The sequence below is a fragment of the Melospiza melodia genome, chromosome 11 (genome assembly GCF_035770615.1).
Source record: "Melospiza melodia melodia isolate bMelMel2 chromosome 11, bMelMel2.pri, whole genome shotgun sequence".
Taxonomy (NCBI): domain Eukaryota; kingdom Metazoa; phylum Chordata; class Aves; order Passeriformes; family Passerellidae; genus Melospiza; species Melospiza melodia.
Window position 1 is genome coordinate 19,541,954 of NC_086204.1, and position 19,612 is coordinate 19,561,565.

The 19,612-nt window shown below is 40.0% G+C and overlaps 1 protein-coding gene across 1 annotated transcript in view; it reads left to right on the top strand.

Annotated features, from left to right (window-relative positions):
* The first annotated feature begins 212 nt into the window (after positions 1-212).
* Positions 213-19,612, top strand: part of ADGRL4 (adhesion G protein-coupled receptor L4) — a 72,818-nt gene continuing 53,418 nt past the window's right edge. The window contains exons 1-2 of the mRNA XM_063165839.1: positions 213-695; positions 2,119-2,268. Of these exons, the coding sequence (XP_063021909.1) occupies positions 674-695; positions 2,119-2,268 (172 nt within the window). The 5' untranslated portion in view covers positions 213-673. The remainder of the gene's footprint in view (positions 696-2,118; positions 2,269-19,612) is intronic.

The following is a 19,612-nucleotide window of genomic DNA, read 5'->3' on the forward strand; positions in this document are numbered from 1 at the left end:
ACATCCCATTACCCTTAAAGCAACACTGCTTGACTGCAGTAAAGATCCATCTCAAAACTGAAGGAAGCAGTAAGAACCACAGCAGTCAGCCAAGATTGATTCCAAACATGAGTCTCAGGGCTCACATGTACTCATGTCAGCAGGAAAAGGTGGAAGGAAGCATGCAGACCATTACCTCTGAGCCCGTAAACACCCAGCAAGTCACTGATCTCCCCCACCTCTTCCTCACCCTCCCTCATCTGCTCCACCTGCTGCTCCTGCACTGCCAGCAGGCTGCAGCCACCCCTGCCAGCTGCACCTTCCCCCTGCCCCAGCCACTCTCCCAAACAGCTCCATGCTCCCCTAACCTCCTCACCCCGGAATCCTCTCCGATATCCTCTGCCAGACGCAGCCTCTCATTTCCCTTTTGCTTTCTCACTGCCTTCCTGCTTGCCAGCAGACCAGCTCCTCAGCCCCTCCTGACCCTTCCTGTCCTGCCTGAGAGCCTCAGGAACTTTTGGAAGCGTGAGGCTTGGCACAGAGGGCAGAGTCAGGGCCGTGCCTGTACCGGGACATCGCTCTCCCCACGGTCCTATGTGCGTATCTTGCACATGGTCGTATCTTTTAAAGCAGGGAGTTTTCTTCTCTGACACAGGGGCTCTGCACCAGGCACTGCACAGCAACAGCATCACCAATGAAACTGCTTCCATTCCTAGGTAGGTGAAACCTCTGTCTCTGGGGAGTGTGTGCCAGGTGAGACGGGAGTGGGATCTGACAAGGAGAAAGTATTATATTGGGGGTGGTTGAAACCTGCTGGGTACACAGGACTGGAAATCCCTGCAGCTTTGGTCAGAGCTCCTGTTAGATTTGGTAATTGCATGGTTAGGATCATCCCACAACCAAACCCCAAACACCAGTGCTTATCTCACTGTGGCTTTGGTACCGAAAAAACCCCAGAAACATTGTGAGTTTCTGTGCATTTTTTTGTATGTTTTTTTCCTTCTATCTCTCTCCATCTGCTTGGGAAATTTTTAGATTTCACATGCTGAAAACAGTAAAATGACAACAGAATCAACAGGTTTCTGTTTTAATCCCTGTGGAAGACAGTCTCTCCTCTCAGAAACACAGAGAAAATGTGAAATTTGTTTATATCTAAATTGACTTGGATTATATATAATAATTTTAAAATTGTGTGCAATTTTAAGTCTTTTGAATTTTTCATGAAGTCCTAATTTTTTCAAGAAAACAACACCTCCGTGAGATTTCATGCGGCAATGAAACTGTAACACTGGGCTAGCAAATATCCAGAATGACATTTAGGTAGGGAAAAACAGAACTGCAGGGAAAGACAGCACCCAGAATGATCTTTGTGTTCTGCAACTTTCATTATGTCCTCCCACTAACAATTTGTAAACTACAAATTAAAAAAACTTACTTTCATTTCTGAGCTAAATGCCTTATATCTACCAATTGTAGGGTGTGTGTGATAGTACAGTGATCTGTAAGTGTTCTCAAAAGAAGAGATTCCTTTTTTCTTGTATGCATTCATACAATGGGAAAGTAGTTATGGTGTTTTGAGAGATTAAATTTAAATAATTTGCCACACTGTAAATAACTTTTAAGCCCTGCTATCATAATGATGTAAATATGTGATATTTCATCTTAATCTACCAAACCATGCCTATGTTTTAGCTTCAGAAGCATGGGAGTGCTTATAAGAACAAAAAGTGTGATCAGGGGAACATTCTTTGGTATTTTTCCCTGGGACATGTAGGGCAGTTTGGATTTTGCTCCATACATAATTCAGAGGGCAAATGAATGCCTGGGCTTTACTGGAAACTACTAGAGAGCTTTGAAAGTCATTGAAATGGTTCCCCCTCAATCAATAGTGACTTCTATGCTGTTTACCAATTTTTTACTGGTTAAGAACACATTTGAGTTGTTTATCTGTGGTATCTGTGGTTCTACCAAAGACGCCCCTGTAGCTGATGGCCCTTGCCCCATCCTGCAGTGCAACAGTCTGTGATGATGTTTACTGGAATGCACCCATTTTGTGGAAACCTTTGGCCCAGATCTCATTTTAGAGCTCAGAATAAAGGTTTTAGATAATGAAAGAAGTCTGATTTTCCTTTGTTCCAGTTTTGATTTCCAGTCTGCTGGACTATGGCTGCACTTCTCCAAGCTGCAACATGACATGCCACAAAGATGCCAGGTGTGAAGTTCAGGGTGGGACAACAGGCTGCTACTGCTCCCAAGGATACACAGGAAATGGCATAACAGTCTGTAAAGGTAAACAGATTTTACCTATACATTTCTTTATGTGCTCACTTGAAAAACTTACTCAAGAGCCCACTAGCTCAAGGATTAAACTTTATGTCACAGCAGTATCCTACGCTAATATGTCTTCAAAGCCAAAAACTTTAATATTTTCTGAGAAATTGTACAAATTGTGCTCATCTCGGTCTTTTGATACAGCTTGCCTTGTATCTCAGTTGAGTATGACCTGTTTTCCAGCTTTTCTTTTCCATGAGAGCTGCTAGCTAATCTTTGCTGATTTACCTTCAGCAATTTCCCTTGTGACTCAGTATTTCTGCAGTTAGGGCTGGTGTGGTGGCTCCTGCACAGCCCTCAGCTCCCTCCTCACACACGCAGCACTTGGCCACTCTTCCCAGCAGCTGGTCACCATCAAGTAACAGCTCCTGGGCTGCTCTAGGAAAACAAGGAGGTGTGTATGCCACAGAGACATGCCAGTGTTGATTTCTGTACTACAGAGAAATATGCCAGAAATCCTATTAAGCAATCTACTTTAGGATGACTGTCTTTCAGCTAAAGAAAAGGATATTTTCCCCACCTTCGTATTTGAGTTTTCCTCCACTATGAATAGCTCTAATATTTATTTTCCCTGTTAGGTATGGTTATGTCTAGCTGCAGACAGGCTGAAATGAATCTTGTCAGTTTTCAATATCCTGAGAAGCAGTTAGGAGAAGTAACCATTTACCAGGTCAGTTTTTGTGTTTCAAGCATCTTGGGAAATTTAGCAGGTACTACTTAGTAGTAACCCTTTGGTGTGGTATGAGTGTAGGAAAGCAGCCCACAGGTATTTTGGAGTTCTGTATCTTATTTGCCACGCTGTGCTTGGAAATATGTTTGTTAAAGAAGATTTAGAATGCAAAAGCCTTTTTTCTAAGGCCTTCTTTTTTGTTTATAAGGTGTGAATGTTTAAAGAGAAATATAGATGTATAAAACAACAAAAAATGAGGAATCACATAATCATAGAATAATTTAGTTTAGAAGAGACTTCTGTAGGTCATCTGGTCCAGCTCCCCACTCAGAGCAGGTTCAACCTAGAACAGGCAGCTTAGGGCTTTGGCCAGCTGAATTCTGAGTATCTCCAAGGATGACACCTGCACCTCTCTGGGCCCTTGTTTCAATGTCTGACCAATTGTGAAAATGTTTTTTCTGATATCTGGTTGAGGTTTCTCTGGTTGCAGCTTGTATCTTTCCCTTCCCATGTGCACTTACCACTGTACATGTCTAATAATAGTTTAGCTTCATCTCCTCCATAAGCCCTCATGACCTCCCATTGAGTAGAGTAGGCAGCATTATTATTTGCCCTTTGCCTTCCCTTCTAAAGTCTGAACAACCACTCTTCTGTCAGCCTCTTCTTTTCATCAAGTTTCATGTAGTTTCTAAATAAATTGCTTGAATTTAATGCTAACCTTTCTGTGATGGGTTAATCATTATTTGTCTATCAAGCTGGACAAAAGAAAGTAAGAAATGGCCTTCACAACACTGGTTTTGTTCTTGCACTGGTTCAATTGTAGCACCATGAAAGTCAGCTGTGTGAATAATAAGTGCACATCATGTTTGCAGAGTCAAGGGCCTACACTTGTGAATAATGCAGAGAAAGAAGAAAAACAAGTCAATTTTAACAATACTGCCTGGCATAAATCAAACTAGCATTTACTTACCTGGCATCATCTGGTACCCACTACATTGTCTGTACTGGTCTAGAAAGTCTGAAATTATGAATAATCAATTTGCAGTAAGGATACCTATTGTTCTCACTGCCATGATTGATGTTCTTAAACCCATCCATTATACATGCACCTATTAAAATGTTATTAAATCCAAATTTGTGAGGACAAATTTATCTTGCCTTCCATGCTCTTTTTTTTTTTCATACAATACCTTTTTCTTACTTTCCCTTTTACTCGTAAAAACATTAATTGAGTACTTAAAGAAAATTCAGTGCAGTTAAATATGCATTCACAAATCTTGTAAATCCATTAATTGTTTATTAAGAATTGTACTCCGTGTTTAAAAACTCAGTCTTTTAAATAAAATTTCCAAAGTCAGTCCAGGCAAACAAGATACTAGATGTGCTTGTGGTGTATTGCAGTCAAGTGGCAATGGTTTGAAGCAAGTCTCATGTCTGGAGACCAACATTTTCTCTGGTAAAATACCTCAACAGCCACCAAAGTCACTTACCCTCCAGCAAAGCTCATATCAGAGCAGTGTGGCTGCTGGCCCTGAAAGAGAGACAATGTTTCTCTAGGGCAGTATGAAACGCAGTGCATTTCTAATATTGTGCAGTAGTCCTCTAATAGCATAAAAAATTAACCAGAATTTTAATTGGGTATGTTCTATAAAGGATTAGAAATGTAGGCTACACCCTATCATGAATAGTTTAAAGCTGTGAAGACGTAAAGCAAAGCCTCAGTTGTTAAATGATGTATGAGATCTTGCTGTTCTGTGTGGCAAAAGCAGCAGGTGTGTGTGCTGTTCTAGAGATAGCTTCCCATTTTTATTCAGTTAATAATCTTAGGCTTTCACAATGATAGCGCAGTCACCTTCAAAGGAGATCATCAATTATGTGCTAATACAGGCATTTTAGAAAGAGCCTATGTAGTACATTATGTTTACATATTTGCCCTTTTTGTTATTTAGATAGGCTGTGAGAGTCATAATTACTGTCAACAACATCAGTAATTTTGCATAATGTAGAACCAACTTCCTCATTGTGGTTATCCTGGTAGACAATTAAACCAGAACAGTCATTGTTTTGAGGCTTTATTCTGAAACAAGCAATTCAAATTCCTCCTCCTTATAAACATGTTGAACAGAAAATCTTAGTTTTCAGGTTAGTCCTCTTAAGCTTTCATGGCTGAGAAACTCTTCATTTTTATTTATAGGTACATTCTTACAGCGAAAGGTTTACATTTGTTTCTCTACTTTCACTTACTTGTAACACCTCTTAAATACTTGTAAAAGTTATTTCTTTGCTAGCCCTGTCTTTTCACTGTGACACACTTAGACATTTTCCCTTGAGTTTTCTGTGCTGCAAAAGGCAATAATGTCCTCTTACATTTATTTCCTAGCACCATTATTGATGAATCATGAATCACTGATGTCAACATACCTTAGGAATGGGGTTTGTTAGTTTTGACTTTGCTCCCTTTGCCAGCTGGCTAAGTGACTGCAGAGAGCTCAAGATTATTGGATTTGCTGTGTATAGATAAAGACACATAGATATGAATTTAATTTCCTGGTGTCAAAGTCATGGCTTTTAAAATAATTATCCTTTTACAATCTTTCCCACAAGGTTTCAACCACTTTAAATTAGGTCATGTTTTGGACTTTCTGAAGGCATACTTTGGCCACTCTAACAAAAAGCTAATCCTCTTCATAATCTCATTGTCTTCAGCAAGAATATATGCAGGAATGCACATAGTCAGGAGAATAACTGATTGTGGTATCTGGCCTCTTTTATATACTGGAATTATAACTTACAGTGCAATAAATTCCCTCTGTACAGTATCTTCCAGAAAGCCATAAATGAGTCACCTTGTCAAGTTTTACACCTCTGAGGTAAAAAATACTATCCCAGTCTCCTTACCTCTTCTTTTGTATTTATATTCCTTGCTTTATGTAGTATTAAATAAGAGAGAATGACCTCTGATAGTACATCTATTTGCTTTTTAGGGCTGCTCTTGGGCAGATGTGTATTCTGCTTGTAATTCACAAGGCTTTAGCTTCACAATATCATACACATAATTGAAATAACATGGGCTAAAACTCTTGGCAAAAAAAAAATAAAGATATACCCAGAAACAACTGATTTATAGACAAGTTAACTTCCTCTCATGCAAAAATGCCACGGATTTTTTACAGATAAATAGTATATATTTGCCATTTGTGTAAGAAGAGTTGGACATATAAATTAGGTGTTGTTCATAATTCCAGCTTTCTTCTGAAAGAAAATTAAAGGAAACTAACAAAATTTTTGATCCTTTTGAAAAGATAAGGGTAGAAGTAAAACTTCATAGAAGCCAATATTTTATTTTTAAAACAAAGGGGAAAATGAGTTGGCATCAGTGATGCTTTCCTAAGCAGCTCTGCTGTTTCAAATGCTGGCTGCTTCTTGATTGCTGACTGCCAATTTGCTGCTTTGCTGGCACACTGCAGGAAATTAAAGTAAACAGTGTGATCACAGTGTTTACTTTAACTTTGTAAAATACGGAAGGAAAATGAAGCAGCGCTGTTTGTTCCAGGAGGGTAGGCAGGCAAGCAGGAAAAGCCTGAACACAATATCCCTCCCAGATATCCCTACACAATATTCCCTTGTAAATGTCACTTGCAAATTATACTGCAAGATTAATCAGTGTTACTTGTAAAATAGTTACAGCTCTTCCAGAAATATTGAGCAAGGACTTAGGCTGTCAGAGAAATTTTCTACTGGGGCAAGGCAGTAACTGTTTCTGAAGTGCACTGTAGGAGGATTTATCATTTTACAGAGGTAAAAAGTACATCAGTGCAAAGTGGTATTTTGTATCAAAATACAGAATCCCTGTTAGAACACAGGGCAATTTGTGTAAATCCAGCTGAATCAAATTGAAAGCATGCTCAATATCTGAACACAAACATATTTTCTTGCTTTATGGAGGGTCAAAATACCAAGTCTCTGGCTTTTGCTGTCTATAAAAAGAAGTTTTCTTGTGAGACCTCAGTTCCTTGTCCTAACATGATGCTGCTGAGTCCCAGCATTGACTTTTATTGCAATCACTGAATTTGTTTGGATTCACTGGTGTCATTGTTGCTATTCTGCAGTACCCAATTTGTCTATAGTTTTTATGGAGGGAATTTTTGCTTTCAAATTAAAATGTCCTTGTACAACCACTGTGTGTAATCATTTTATTCTATCCAAAATTGTTCATCAATAGAAAATTATTTAATTCAAATGTTGATTCACCAAAGGAGATTTTTTTTTTTTTAACTGCAGGCATATATCACTGGATGTCACTTCTGTGTTTACCAAATAGTCTGAAATCACTGATATGGAAGATCCAATCCACACATTTCCTAAATTCATTTCACTGCTATCAGTTACCACAAGCTATAAAAAGGCAAATTGCAGCTGCTCTAACATAGCACAGCAGGAGAAAGATATGCCTTAGCCAAGCACTAACAGGGCTCAACTCAGCGTGTGACAGCTTGGAAAACTTGGGATGTGCTATACAGGGGGCCAAAGAAGATCGCTGATTCCCAGCCCTTTTGACATGCTCCTTGCCCTTTTTCCTTTCCCCTTCTCCTCCTGCACCTCCCAATCTCTTCTTCTTTGCCTCTGTATTCTGCTGGAGCTTTTACATGGTTTCAGGGAAGAAGCAGGAATCACCTTTTAATTCAGAATTCCTACTGGAGATTTAGGTGTTGGGCATTTTGGTGATCCTAAGATTTGTCGGGAGGCATCATTCTGTTTGTTACATATTTAGGTATAATATTTAACTTAGCCCATGGTTTCAGGGTTCCTCTTCAGGGGCCAGACGGTTTTCTTCCTTTGTGTCTTCTTTGGTAATGATGCAGCTGAATGGTTTTTTACTTTCCATGAAGTGCAGAGATTGCCTGCTGAGCTGTGAGATGTTACCCAGCTGAGGTATCTTGATTTCACATTCCAGATTAAACCTGTAGGCAGATCACGGAATTGAAAAGTCTGGATAAATTAACTGGGAGGATTTGATTTTCTGGCGCATAACAGTCCACCTGCCTAGGAAAGTGCTGATGTTAATGTTAACATGGCAGGCTCCTGGCCATTCGGGGACCTATGGCTTTATGTATGTCTTTTTCCTTTTCATGTGCAAGATGTCACACTTTCTGTGAATTTGGGAAGGGCTTGATGGCTGTGATGTCCATGGGCTGCTGGGGACTAACCAGCTGTTGTATGGTTGCCTTCCAGACACAAAGGATGGAGTTATGTTTATGTTCCTGAAAATAACCATACCCTTGGCTAACAGTATTAGTCAAAACAGCTTCTGTAGCCTTGAATTTATTTTTACAGCTATATTCAAATTAGTTTTTAGCTGAATTTTTTAAGAGTAGGTCAGGAATTTGAAAGGGGAGCATGTGTTACAGCAGCGCCTGGTGATGCATGAGAAAGTGAGTCAGGAAGAAAGCAGTGCAGGATGTCTGGAGTAACAATACAACCCTGCTGAATAAGGCATGGTGGAGGTGTCTGTCTTACTCCGATTGTCTTACCTCTGTAAATGGCTGAGTGTGGAATCACAGAGAGTGACATGGTTCTCCCAGGAAAATCCTGGGAAGCTGTGTAGGAGCTGTGGGAAACTTAGAGGAAAGAATTCAAACGATTATTATCTGTCTTTCTGCAACCACTGTTTATAGCTATGGTTCTCCAGGGTGTGATATTCATAGTTCACCAATAGTGGGAGAGAAGATTCCTAAAGGCCAAACAGGTCTTAGGTCCACCATTGTTTCTATAGGAACTGTAGATTTCTAATAATAAAGTGTCTTTTCATGCCTCCTGACCACCTTTGGCTGTCCCTGATACCCCTTTGGTGATAGCTGAGTCCATCAAATTTTGACTCAAAGCGTTTTATGCATCCAAAATGTCAATTCCAAAAATGAAGAAATCACTCCCAGTTTCCCACTCAAATGAGAGACAGAGGATCTTCAGAGAGTTAAGATCTTCTTCCTGCTGCCAGAAAACACAGTTCACCTGGGCCAAAGACACAGCCCACAATAACTATTTTTAAGATTGACCTAACTTTTAGAAGCCCCGGACAAAGTCCATTTTAGGGACTTTTTAGATAGATTCATTACATTCTCAGATTTCAGCCAAAAAAATAATAAAAAAAAATCTCTCTATTTCTTTTATGTGTTTTGTTTACATTTTTTTGAAATGGTACTTTGAGCATGACTAAAATACAGTAATGCATTTTTTAAAGAACCAGAAAGAAAAAAAACTTCCTCTTGTTATATCTTTAATCACAACCAGACTCTCTTTTAAATTAGTCCTGTTTGCATCTAAAAGAAGTTTTTAAAGTGTGTGTAGATGATGAGGTAGAAAAGAGTAATTTGTCTCTCTCAAAAATTTACCCAAACTTTTAGGCTGATTATCTGCACTTGGATGGTTTCTTACTTGTTTAATTCAAAATGTGTTTTAACCCTTGCCAAATAACGCTAATTTCCTTTCTTGAGAAAATACTCCTTTCATCCTGCTTTATGGTACTAAGAATCAATATGTTACATGTTCAGAGGATGTGGGAAAACTCATTTAAGGAGCTATAAACTTGTTATTTCAGCGTTTGCTTACTTTGTGTTTACCAGAGATATGATTCCCTTCCTGTGTCTCTGACATCTGAAGTAGTCCCAGGAGGTCCAACGGTAACAATATGTTCTTCTCACTTGCTGTTTTCAAGTAAAAGGATGAAAAGTATTTCCTGAACATGTATACTCATACATGTGTATTAAATGCGCACAACCATGCACACAGGGACCTGTGTATAAGTAGGCATGTGAATAAAAGCGGAATTTTCCATGGAAAAAAAAGTAAGGTAATCTCAAAATTGTCAGTTTTACTCATTCTGTGGCTGTATAGTCAAACTTAGTTTTTGTTAAGGGAAGAACAGGATTTATTGTAAAGAAATTGCTTCCATAAATTCCATTTCCTTGAGACTTCTCAGCCTAGGCTTGCCCATGGCAGAGGCTGCTGCAGCCATCAGATTGTGCAACTGCCTTTGGGCTCTGAAGTCAGTGTCACCCACAAAACAAGGGATGCATCATCAGGAATTACACACATGAGATGATGTCAGTTCTGCACAGCTCCACTGATTTACATGTAATAATAGCTCACTAATCTCCTATATTCATTTTACTTTTTTCTCTGTAACTCTATAAACTATGAACTCTATGAATTCTCTAACCCATAGAGCTCAATTGCAGAAAAGTGTTTTCTTTGGGATTTTTTTTGTGCCTTGTTTTTAATTGTTGTTTTTTATTTTCTTCTGCCAAAACATGCTGGCCAGGAGTGGTGAAGTTGTATGTAACCACATTTGAAATGTGTAATTTATCTAAGATGATATGCTGGTGCACAATTTTTCTGTGTATGACTGTGAAAAATTGTCGACTGAGCTGCTGGCAGAGCGAATATCAAACCCAGCTCAGCCCTGTGTGTATGAAAGAGTTTAAGAAGGTAATTGACACTTTGGACCTCTATTTGCCAAAGAAAGAGATAATGACGTTCTCCAAGAAGATTAGAATCTAACCAAACATTGTGCTCTAAATATAGAGCACAAAGCCAGGTGATGTTTGTGAAAATGCTGCTGGGCTGCAGGAGAGGTAGGGGGCTGAAGGACTGCAATTTTGCACTGTATATTTTTTAGGTACACAGATTTAATTTAGAGATTATGGCTTGAAAATGAAATTTACAGTATGTGTGTTTTTCGGCGATAAGAAATTGATTTTGTGACCTTGGTGCACACTAATTGAAATATCTGGCACGGTGTTTTGCTGAGGTTAAAGGAAGCCATACATGCCTGGAGCTGCATTCTCCTTTCACCTTGAACTGCGTGGTTAATCACAGCCCCAATCAGGGCCAGGAAGGAAGCTGATGTTTCACTGGGGTACAAGGAAGCTGAATAATCTCTGCTCATTGTCTAAGGGATAGCTGCTTGTGTGATTACTTCTGGCCGGGCTTAGGAGATTCACGATTACTTTAAAATGGAGAATTCTGGTGCCATTAACGTTCAGGGAGAGCCAGAGGCCAGAGGCCCAGCAGCTGTGGTGCCACAGCTGGAGCAGACACAGTGAAGTGCAGGGGGGTCTCCTTCCACCTGCCCGCCACAACCCTGGCTGCTCCTTGGGGTGAGACACCTCTGTCCTGTGCTCTGTGCCCCTGTGCCGGGACAGGAAACAGGGAAAAGGTTCTCTGGCTGTGTCCTGGGTGTGCTCTTCCATGGCATGGAGCCCTCTGCCCCTGGATGGCTCCTCCTGTGCATTCTCCTGCTCCAAGGGCTGGTTGCAGCGCTGAGGAACAGCAGCCATGTCCCAAGGGACTCTGTTTGTAGGGGTTTGGTTGAATATGCTTCATTTAACTGGGTTTCTGCCTTAGCTTGGACATGTACAACTGTGACACTATGAGATTGTCTAAATAATGGTGTGGTAGGGTGTCCCATTATTTTGCTTATTATTTAATGTTACACATTTGCTAGGTTGGCACAGGATCTTATTTTTCAAAAAGGAAAATGAAAGCTCCTGAAAAGCCTTGACAATAAATGGTTATTTGTTCAAAACAGCCAAGTCTAATCTTTGTTTATGTTACTAGGCTTCATGTAATGGTGTTGCAATAAAGAAAAACAGTTCTTCAGGATATGCACTGGCTTTTATGTTTTATTGTAATGAAAGCTAGGCACATAGGCAGCAATCTACATAAGTTACAGTGAGGGAGAACATAAGCTTGGAGGGTGACTTGCATGTTTATATATTTACTTTTTATTTGTTGCAAAGTGCCTGAATCTCAATTTTTAAAAAATGTGAAATTAGACTGAGGTATTGCAGATTTTATCGCCAGAATTTTACCAGTGGGAGACGAAGAGAAAAGGTGAATTCATCCTACACTGGGAGACCACTGCTTCCCTCTGCCCCATCTGTGCAGATGAGCTGTGGGTCTGCTCCCACAGCCACTGTCCTGTCCTGTCATGCTCAATCCCCAGCTAGGACAGAGCACAGACATCTTCACTGCCCTCCTAATGTTCCAGTGAGTTTTGGGTACCCCCAAAGCTCAGAAGGGCTGAGGGTAACCCAGGCTTGGCTCACAGAGTGTGATGGCAGGCAAGGGAGATATTGCAGCAATAATCTCTGCATCCCATGACAGTCTTCACCTCTGATCCCTGTAACACCAGAGGCCCTAAAGAAACTCCAGAGAAGCTTCAGGGTGTTGTCATGGGCTGAAAGAGAAATTCAGTTAAGCTCTGCAGGCCCGAATAGGAGCTCTGAGTCCTGCATTTTTAGCTTGTGGTGATGAGAAAGGAGTAGGTGGAAAATTGTATTACAATGAAGGCTTTGCCTTACTTTTTCTCTTGAATAAATCATTTTCATGGGGAACATTGATCCCAAGGAAGTTCTACCTTTCCAAAATCAGTCTGTAAGGAGTTCAGAAGGGAGAGGAAAGAGGGAGATACTCAGACAGACAGTTTCAGGCCCTTTGTTCCTATCCAAAATGTTCCATTATTTAGAGCTATGATGAAGCATGCATCAATTCATAAATATGACCCACTGTGCAATATAAAAAATATCAATATTTCTCTCCCATTGTGTCAGGGATATCTGGTGCATACAGAAAGACTTTCATCTCCTTAGCTACCACAGAGAAAATGGGAAAGGCAAACAGCCTTCAAAAGTGACTCAAAAGCAGAGATGAGGAGAAGTTTCTAAAACTTAACACAGCTTTTGATCTGAGCAGATCAAAATACAAAATGTGCAGGACAGCACATTGTAAACTATGCAGAACTACAATTTGGCTTCTTTTTCAGTGTTGTCATGCAAATCTTGCTATGGTGATTCCACAACTCTTTCGTCATACTCAGATTTATTGTTAAAACCTAGGAAACTCATAGTGAAGCTGCCTTTAGAAAGTGAGGTCACTTCAGGGATGCATCATACAGCCTCACTGGTCTCACAGAAGTCACATACTCAGTCCTAGGTATGTTGGGACACAGCAGTGGGTTACACAAGTGTTGAGCTCCATTTGTATCATTTTGCACACACAAGGTCTGGGGTTTAGGTGGATGTCAAAGGAGAGGCTGGAATAATATTTACACAGCTGAAGACTGAAGAAAAAAACTGCTAACTGAACTTTTTGTATTTCCTACTGAATAAACAGGTAGTATGTTAATACCACCAAATGCTTCTTGTTTGAGCAGAGGGATGTGCTATAAAACCTCTGAGCTTTATTCTCGGCTCTTAGAGAAAGCTACTGCATCTTTCATTAGCTGTAAACAGCTCTTGAATTATTACTCAAGTTTTGGCCTTAGACTGATCACCCTACAGGAAACTTTTAACCTGGCAATGGCACATTACCCTCAAGGAATGCCATGCAGCCACATCCCATTTTGAGCTTGATATTCAAGCCAGTAAGGAGCCTGTGCTGCAATGTGGACACCTGGCTTTGGGAGCTGCGAGGGAAATCCAGGAGCAGGGCTATTGCTGCCTTCACTGTCAGTGTGGTAAAAATAGAGCTGCTGCTTCTGTTCCTGCAGCAGCAAGCAGAGGCAGGAGCACAGATGAGTACAGTCAGGTGTTTTATCAGGGTTTCCTGCAGAAGGGGTGATGCTGGTGACATTCCTCCAGCAGGGAGGTAGGTGACTTATGATTGAGTCTCGCTAGCCACAATGGCTCTTGGACACAAAGCCGCAATGAGGGATGGATTTTCCAAAGGAATATGTGTTGAGGATTTTTGAACTGTCTGGCTCTATCTGAGGTGCCTAAAGGAGGACTGAGTTGTTTCAAAAGAATGCTCCCAGTTGTGGATGCCAAGCAATTGAAAATCTGTCCCTGAAGTGCCTTTTATTTTCCTACCATCTGATGGCAGTTTGGGTTTTTGATTGATTTATTTCTTTATTTTTAACTGTAAAGACCTTTTAATTAGGGAGAGGAACTATATGAATGAGCTGGAGCTGCTGGTGGTAGCAGCTCCTTGCCATTAGAGATTGGGTCATTAAATAAGTAGATAATATCCTCCTTATTGAGGAGATTTAGAAAATCATAAGGACTTTGCATTATTACAGTGTTTAGCATTCACAAATGGAGTAAAAAACCCCATAATGGCAATTTTCATTAGCTGCAATACATGTGGAGGGTTCTTTTCTTTCTTTGAACAGCCAAACACTAAACAATTCCTAAATCCCTCCTTGTTACTTATGTTTTCTTCTTGGTGGTTAAAAACCCCATAAAGCAGAAATTGAAGACTTGCTATTAAAATACTTACTGACAGCTCCATTCAAAACATCCTTTCAAATAGTGCTATATCACATTGTGATTCATCTGCTATTCTGATAGAGTTGCTTTAACAAGCACCTTCCTTCTTAGTTAGAGCCCATCTCTTTTTACTGGAAAATTCTTCCTTTAAACACTTTACTGAACCTCTGCTGTAAACAAGCCTTTCTTCCTCTGGTGCTGTACTGTTTGTGCTGCAAAACACATGTGGCCCCTAAAAAGCACGGTGACAGGCTGTTTGGCATGAAAAGGAGAAAACAGCAAGAGAAAGAAACCCTGGCTTTTTTCCCCTCCTCACCTGTGTTGTAGGGGTGCAAGCACCGTGTGAAACCAGCCCAGGCCAGGAACATCCTGGGGATGGAGTGGTCCCCAGTGCATTTCCCTGTCGGAGCTTGAAGTTAGAATTATTTACAGTCACTTTAACAGGACAACAGCTGCTCTTTACCTAGAGATGAGCCAAGAGCACTGAAAGAATTTGGATCTGAATTGCAGATGGATGGATTTCAATTTGATTCAAGTAGCTGGACTGCATGATTCTGTACTGTAAGCTCTCAAAGTCAGAGCTTGAGAGAAAAATCATTAATTTGGAAGCTGATACCCTGAAAGACTTTTATGAAGCAATATATTTTCATAGCAGACACAGATCAATTTAAAAGTAGTAATCAAGAGGCATGTGCTACGTGTTCACAGACAAAAAATGTAGGGAATCCAGCCAGAGCCAGACACTTAACATTCAGAGCATTCAGACTAGCACTGAAGATATTGCCTCTATGGAAAATAGTAGGGTTCAGAATTAAAGTATTGTGAATTTGTGAGATAATCACAATGTTGTGCAGACATAAAGATGCTGCCAGATTGCTGCCAGAAACTAGCTCAACATAACTTTTCCAGGCAAATTTGTGTTTAACTTCTGTAGAAACTTTGGAGAAAGGAAGAGTCTCTACAAATATTTGACTGAAAAGATGTGTTAAATTCTTGAGAAAAGAGATAAAATTATAGGATAACCCATTAAAAACACGTTTTATCATATTTGAAAGGCATTCTCTAAATTTTAAGTCACTATACAAGTTTTCATCACATGAGATTCAGGTCCTGGTCCTTACCAGTCCTAAGAATTTTTAGGTGTAGCATTTGCTTAAAAATAAAGCATCCACACATTAGTGTTTTATGTCATGCAAATAATTGCATTGTGTAAAAGCAAAATTTCTATTTAATTGGAAAGTACTACAGCTAAACTCCTCCTGGAAATTTTTAACTTTGCTCCCTAAGTAGTCTCTTTGGCAATACTTACATGAAAAAAATAGAAGCCACTAGCAGTGATAGGTATTTCAAAAGGTGGATTAAAATCATCTCTTATCAGCCCCTCAACCATTTGGGATTTGTGCTTGGAGCCAGGCATGGTTTTCGTTCCTCTGCTGAAGTCGTCCTCTGCCATGACTTAAAGCAGCCTGAAGAGACTTTTGTATGTGTTATATACACTTTCTTAGGTTGATTTTGCTCTAGTTTTCCATATCAGTGTTTACCAGTCAGGAAAGAAAGTAGGGAATAGTACAATCTTTGATGGACACCTTTGTTTTAGCTGACATGTTCAGGTTTTTGGTGTGCCATGGTCTAACTCCAGCCAGCAACTCAGCCCCACACAGCAGCTGCTTTGCTTTCCCCAGTGGGGCAGGAGAGAGAATCAGAAAAATAAAAGTAAGAAAACTTGGGGGTTGAAAAAAATACAGTTTTACAAGAACAGCAAGAGTCATGCACACAAGGAAAGCAAAAAAGGGCTTTCATTCACCACTCCATGAGCAAGCAGGTGTTCAGTCCTTCCAGGACAGCAGGGCTCCTTCATCTGTAACTCAGAAAAACAAAAGCCATCTCTCTGAATGTCCCCCCCTTCCACCTTCTTCCTCCAGCTACACATGCTGAGCATGACACAAGCTGTTAAGGAATGGTGTCATGCAGTTACGCACTCTGCACATATTGTCACTAAGGATAATATAATAAGGATAATAGATAAGGACAGTGGCATATTTTCATAGGTGTTTCCATAGCACACAGAGCACAGTGCTTAGAAAAAATCTTATTTTTCATGAGGAGCCTGGTCTAGTGAAAGCCTGCTCATAGCTGAGGGGTTACAACTAAATCTTCATGGTCCCTTCCAACACAAACCATTATCTGGTGATTCTATGATTCTGTAGCATAGGACCTATGGGAATTAAGTTTTGCTTTTACCCCTCTTGGCAGATTCAATTTGGGTGTATTGTTTTGCTTGTGAAGAGTGAAATTCCTAAAAAGGCCTCTGTGTCAATTTTTACTACTTCTGTTCTCATCATGTTGATAGTATATGCAAAGAAATCATACAAAGAAAATGGTCAGTTTTTTACCACTGGTTTCTCCTCAGAAAAGAGATGTTATATGTTATATATATGTTAGATGTTTTATGAAGACACTGTATGCCTCTGTATTACATTGCTACGTGCTACTCTGTAGCATGAAACCACACAAAATCTTCGAAAACTGCAAACTTTGAAATTTCTTGAGACTAGAAAATAACAATATCTGGCATCTTTCGAGAAATGTTACAACTAATAATTGCCTCCTAGCTGATTTTGTTGTTATTTCTCTGCTCCTGCCTTTGACAGTCCAGCTGCTTTTGGCTGGACTTTCAGTGGCCTCCCATTATTATCAGCTGGGGCATAAAATCTTTCCTCACATATTTGTATAGCTGAGTCTGGTCACAGACTCTCCCCATTCCCATCCTCTCTGCTTTCCCTCCATAGAATAACTCTGTCCTGATTGATATTGAAAGCATCTAGTAATTTAGTATCATCCACGAATTTAATTCTCAGAATGTTCTTCTCTTTTTCCAGAGCATTAGGAAATATGTAAAATGAGACTGGGCTTAACACCAGCTCCTGGGGAAGCCCACTGGGTACCCCTCCACAGCTCAGTGCAGAGCTCTTTGTCATCACCCACTGTCCTTTGTTTACATTCCTGCAGCCAGTTTGCAATCCCCATGGCAGCACTCTTACCCAAGACATCATAAGATATTTTTCTAATAAGATTTTGTGAGCCACTGTATCAAATGCTGTGCTATATCCCAGAGATGTTGTACTTTCAGCCATTGCTGAGATTCACATCTAAGGTTTTCAGGAAAAGGGAGTAGGAAATCCCAACTCCTATACTTCAGCAATGGGAATCTCATGTGAGAAGTGCCACCAGAAAATGAGGAATGGCAGAGAGGTGGAACTAGCTGCATTAAGAACATACAGCCAGAAGGAAGGGACAGAAAGGCACAGCTGATAGCAGGGGAGGGCTGCCATGGTGGAACAGAAGGAAAGAGAAGGGTAAGACAAAGAGTCTCAAAACTGGGAATCAACTTGATGGGGGAATACTGGAGCTGTCAGCTCTAAGGGAGGATCTCTAAGCTGTCATTCATTCAGTGATTTTGTTTGATTCTCCTCAAACCAGGAGCCATGCCTTAGTCTCCTTCATAATAATTCTTCTGCTGCTGTTTGCATCACATGCTACTTGGAGGTTTAGGAAAAAATTTCAAAAATATCCAGCAATTCTCTGGATTAATTCAGATGGAGGCATCTTGTGTGTGCACTGTGCAGTTTGTATCTGCAGGACATCTCTTCTCATGCCATCAGGGCCATGTGGATTGGTGGGGACAGGAGCTTTTGCTCTCATAGCCTCAAGTTTGGGACTTGTCCCTTACTCAAAACAGAAATACATGGACAGATCTTGCACTGGCTTTACCAAGAGCTATTCCTGCCTGAGAATGGCAAGATCACACTGAGGATCAAATCCTCTTTCTGAAGGGATTACATTTCCTGCCAAATATGTGACATGGTTCAGTTTCAAGCACATACAAAATAAATCTCCGTCAAGACAGACATTTAACAGTGGCTTAGTATCCAGGACTGTCATGGGAGAGAGCTCTCAGCATCCAATCCAGCAGGATCTTCTGGCCAATGTCTTCAAGACCTTGGGATCTACCTCTCTTAAATAATTTATAGGGATAATATCTAATGAAGCTTTTGTATTAATTTATATGTATTGCACAAGTGTGGATAAGAAGAGTTACATTTTTGAGGGAGATGACTTCTGAGAAGCCACTTATAAACACACCAGTTTTCCTTCCTGTCAACTCTTGTCACTGCTTGCAAATCTTCACTCTCTTCTTTGTGTCACTTACCCATGTTCTTCCTTGGGCTTTAAAATGCATTCATCAAAGAGATAACAGATTTAGCTTTGAACATCACCAAGGATTATCCTGTGAAAACAATACTACTGAAGATATGTGATGGCTGATTTGTAAGTCATGTGTAGGCACTTAATGCATATTACAAAAATTTCAGCCCAGCTCCTGGGGGAAAAAAAAAGAAGAAAAAGAAGCAATATAATCTCGCTCAAGAGCAAGAAGCTCTTCCTCTTGCAAGAAGCAGTATAATCTTGCTCTGTTTCTGGCAGTGGTGGGTGCCTGTTCTGAGAGCTCCCAAGAGTCATACTTCCTGTGCTGGGACAATCAGAGGCAAATGCTGTCATTTCCACCCTGGAAACTAACTGCTAATATAGTTAATACCCTGCACAGAGTACTCACATAGGAAAGTATGGGTAATAGTGTCACAAGATTTTTTTCCCTTATGAAAATATGCAAAAACAAAAGAAGAAAGAAAAGAAAATAAAAGGGTGTTTTAAACCAGATATGCCAGCCTTAAATATTTTGCAGCACCTTCCTCCTCAGGAAATTAAGAATGTTTAAAGCAGACTAACTTAGGGGTGTGTTGGCATGGCTGTGTGATCCCAAGATCCAATCCATACTTCAAGATTGCACCAATTGGAAAATGCTCTCATGAATAAAATAATATGGAATAAAGTGTTGTTTATGGTTTCTTTTCTCAGCAGATTAGCTATGTACATCTTGTAACACAGGCTGACTTTGTGGAATATCAAGCACTTCTAGAAACCTGTTTGAAAATAAATTACATTATCCAGCCAAAGCAATATCAGAAATATCCCAGAGTCTACACTATCTTAATGTTGATTTAAAATCATATATTCATATTACCATTTTATGTCTAGTAAAGCAATGTGATGGAGCCTTTCTTTTGCCAAAGTTGTATTATCTCATTTCTCTGAGTTAGGTAAACTGTAATGTGTCTGCTTTACAGATGGGTAAACTTAGCATAAAGAGAGGAAAGCCTTTGCTTTGAGTTCAGAAAGCCTAAATATGAGCACTTTCATCTATATTGGTCAGTCACAGTGGCAGTGGCTCCTAAAATGAGCCTCTTTCCACTCATTTGTATGACAGATTATTTTACTTTAAACAATTCTTGGATAAAATATATTA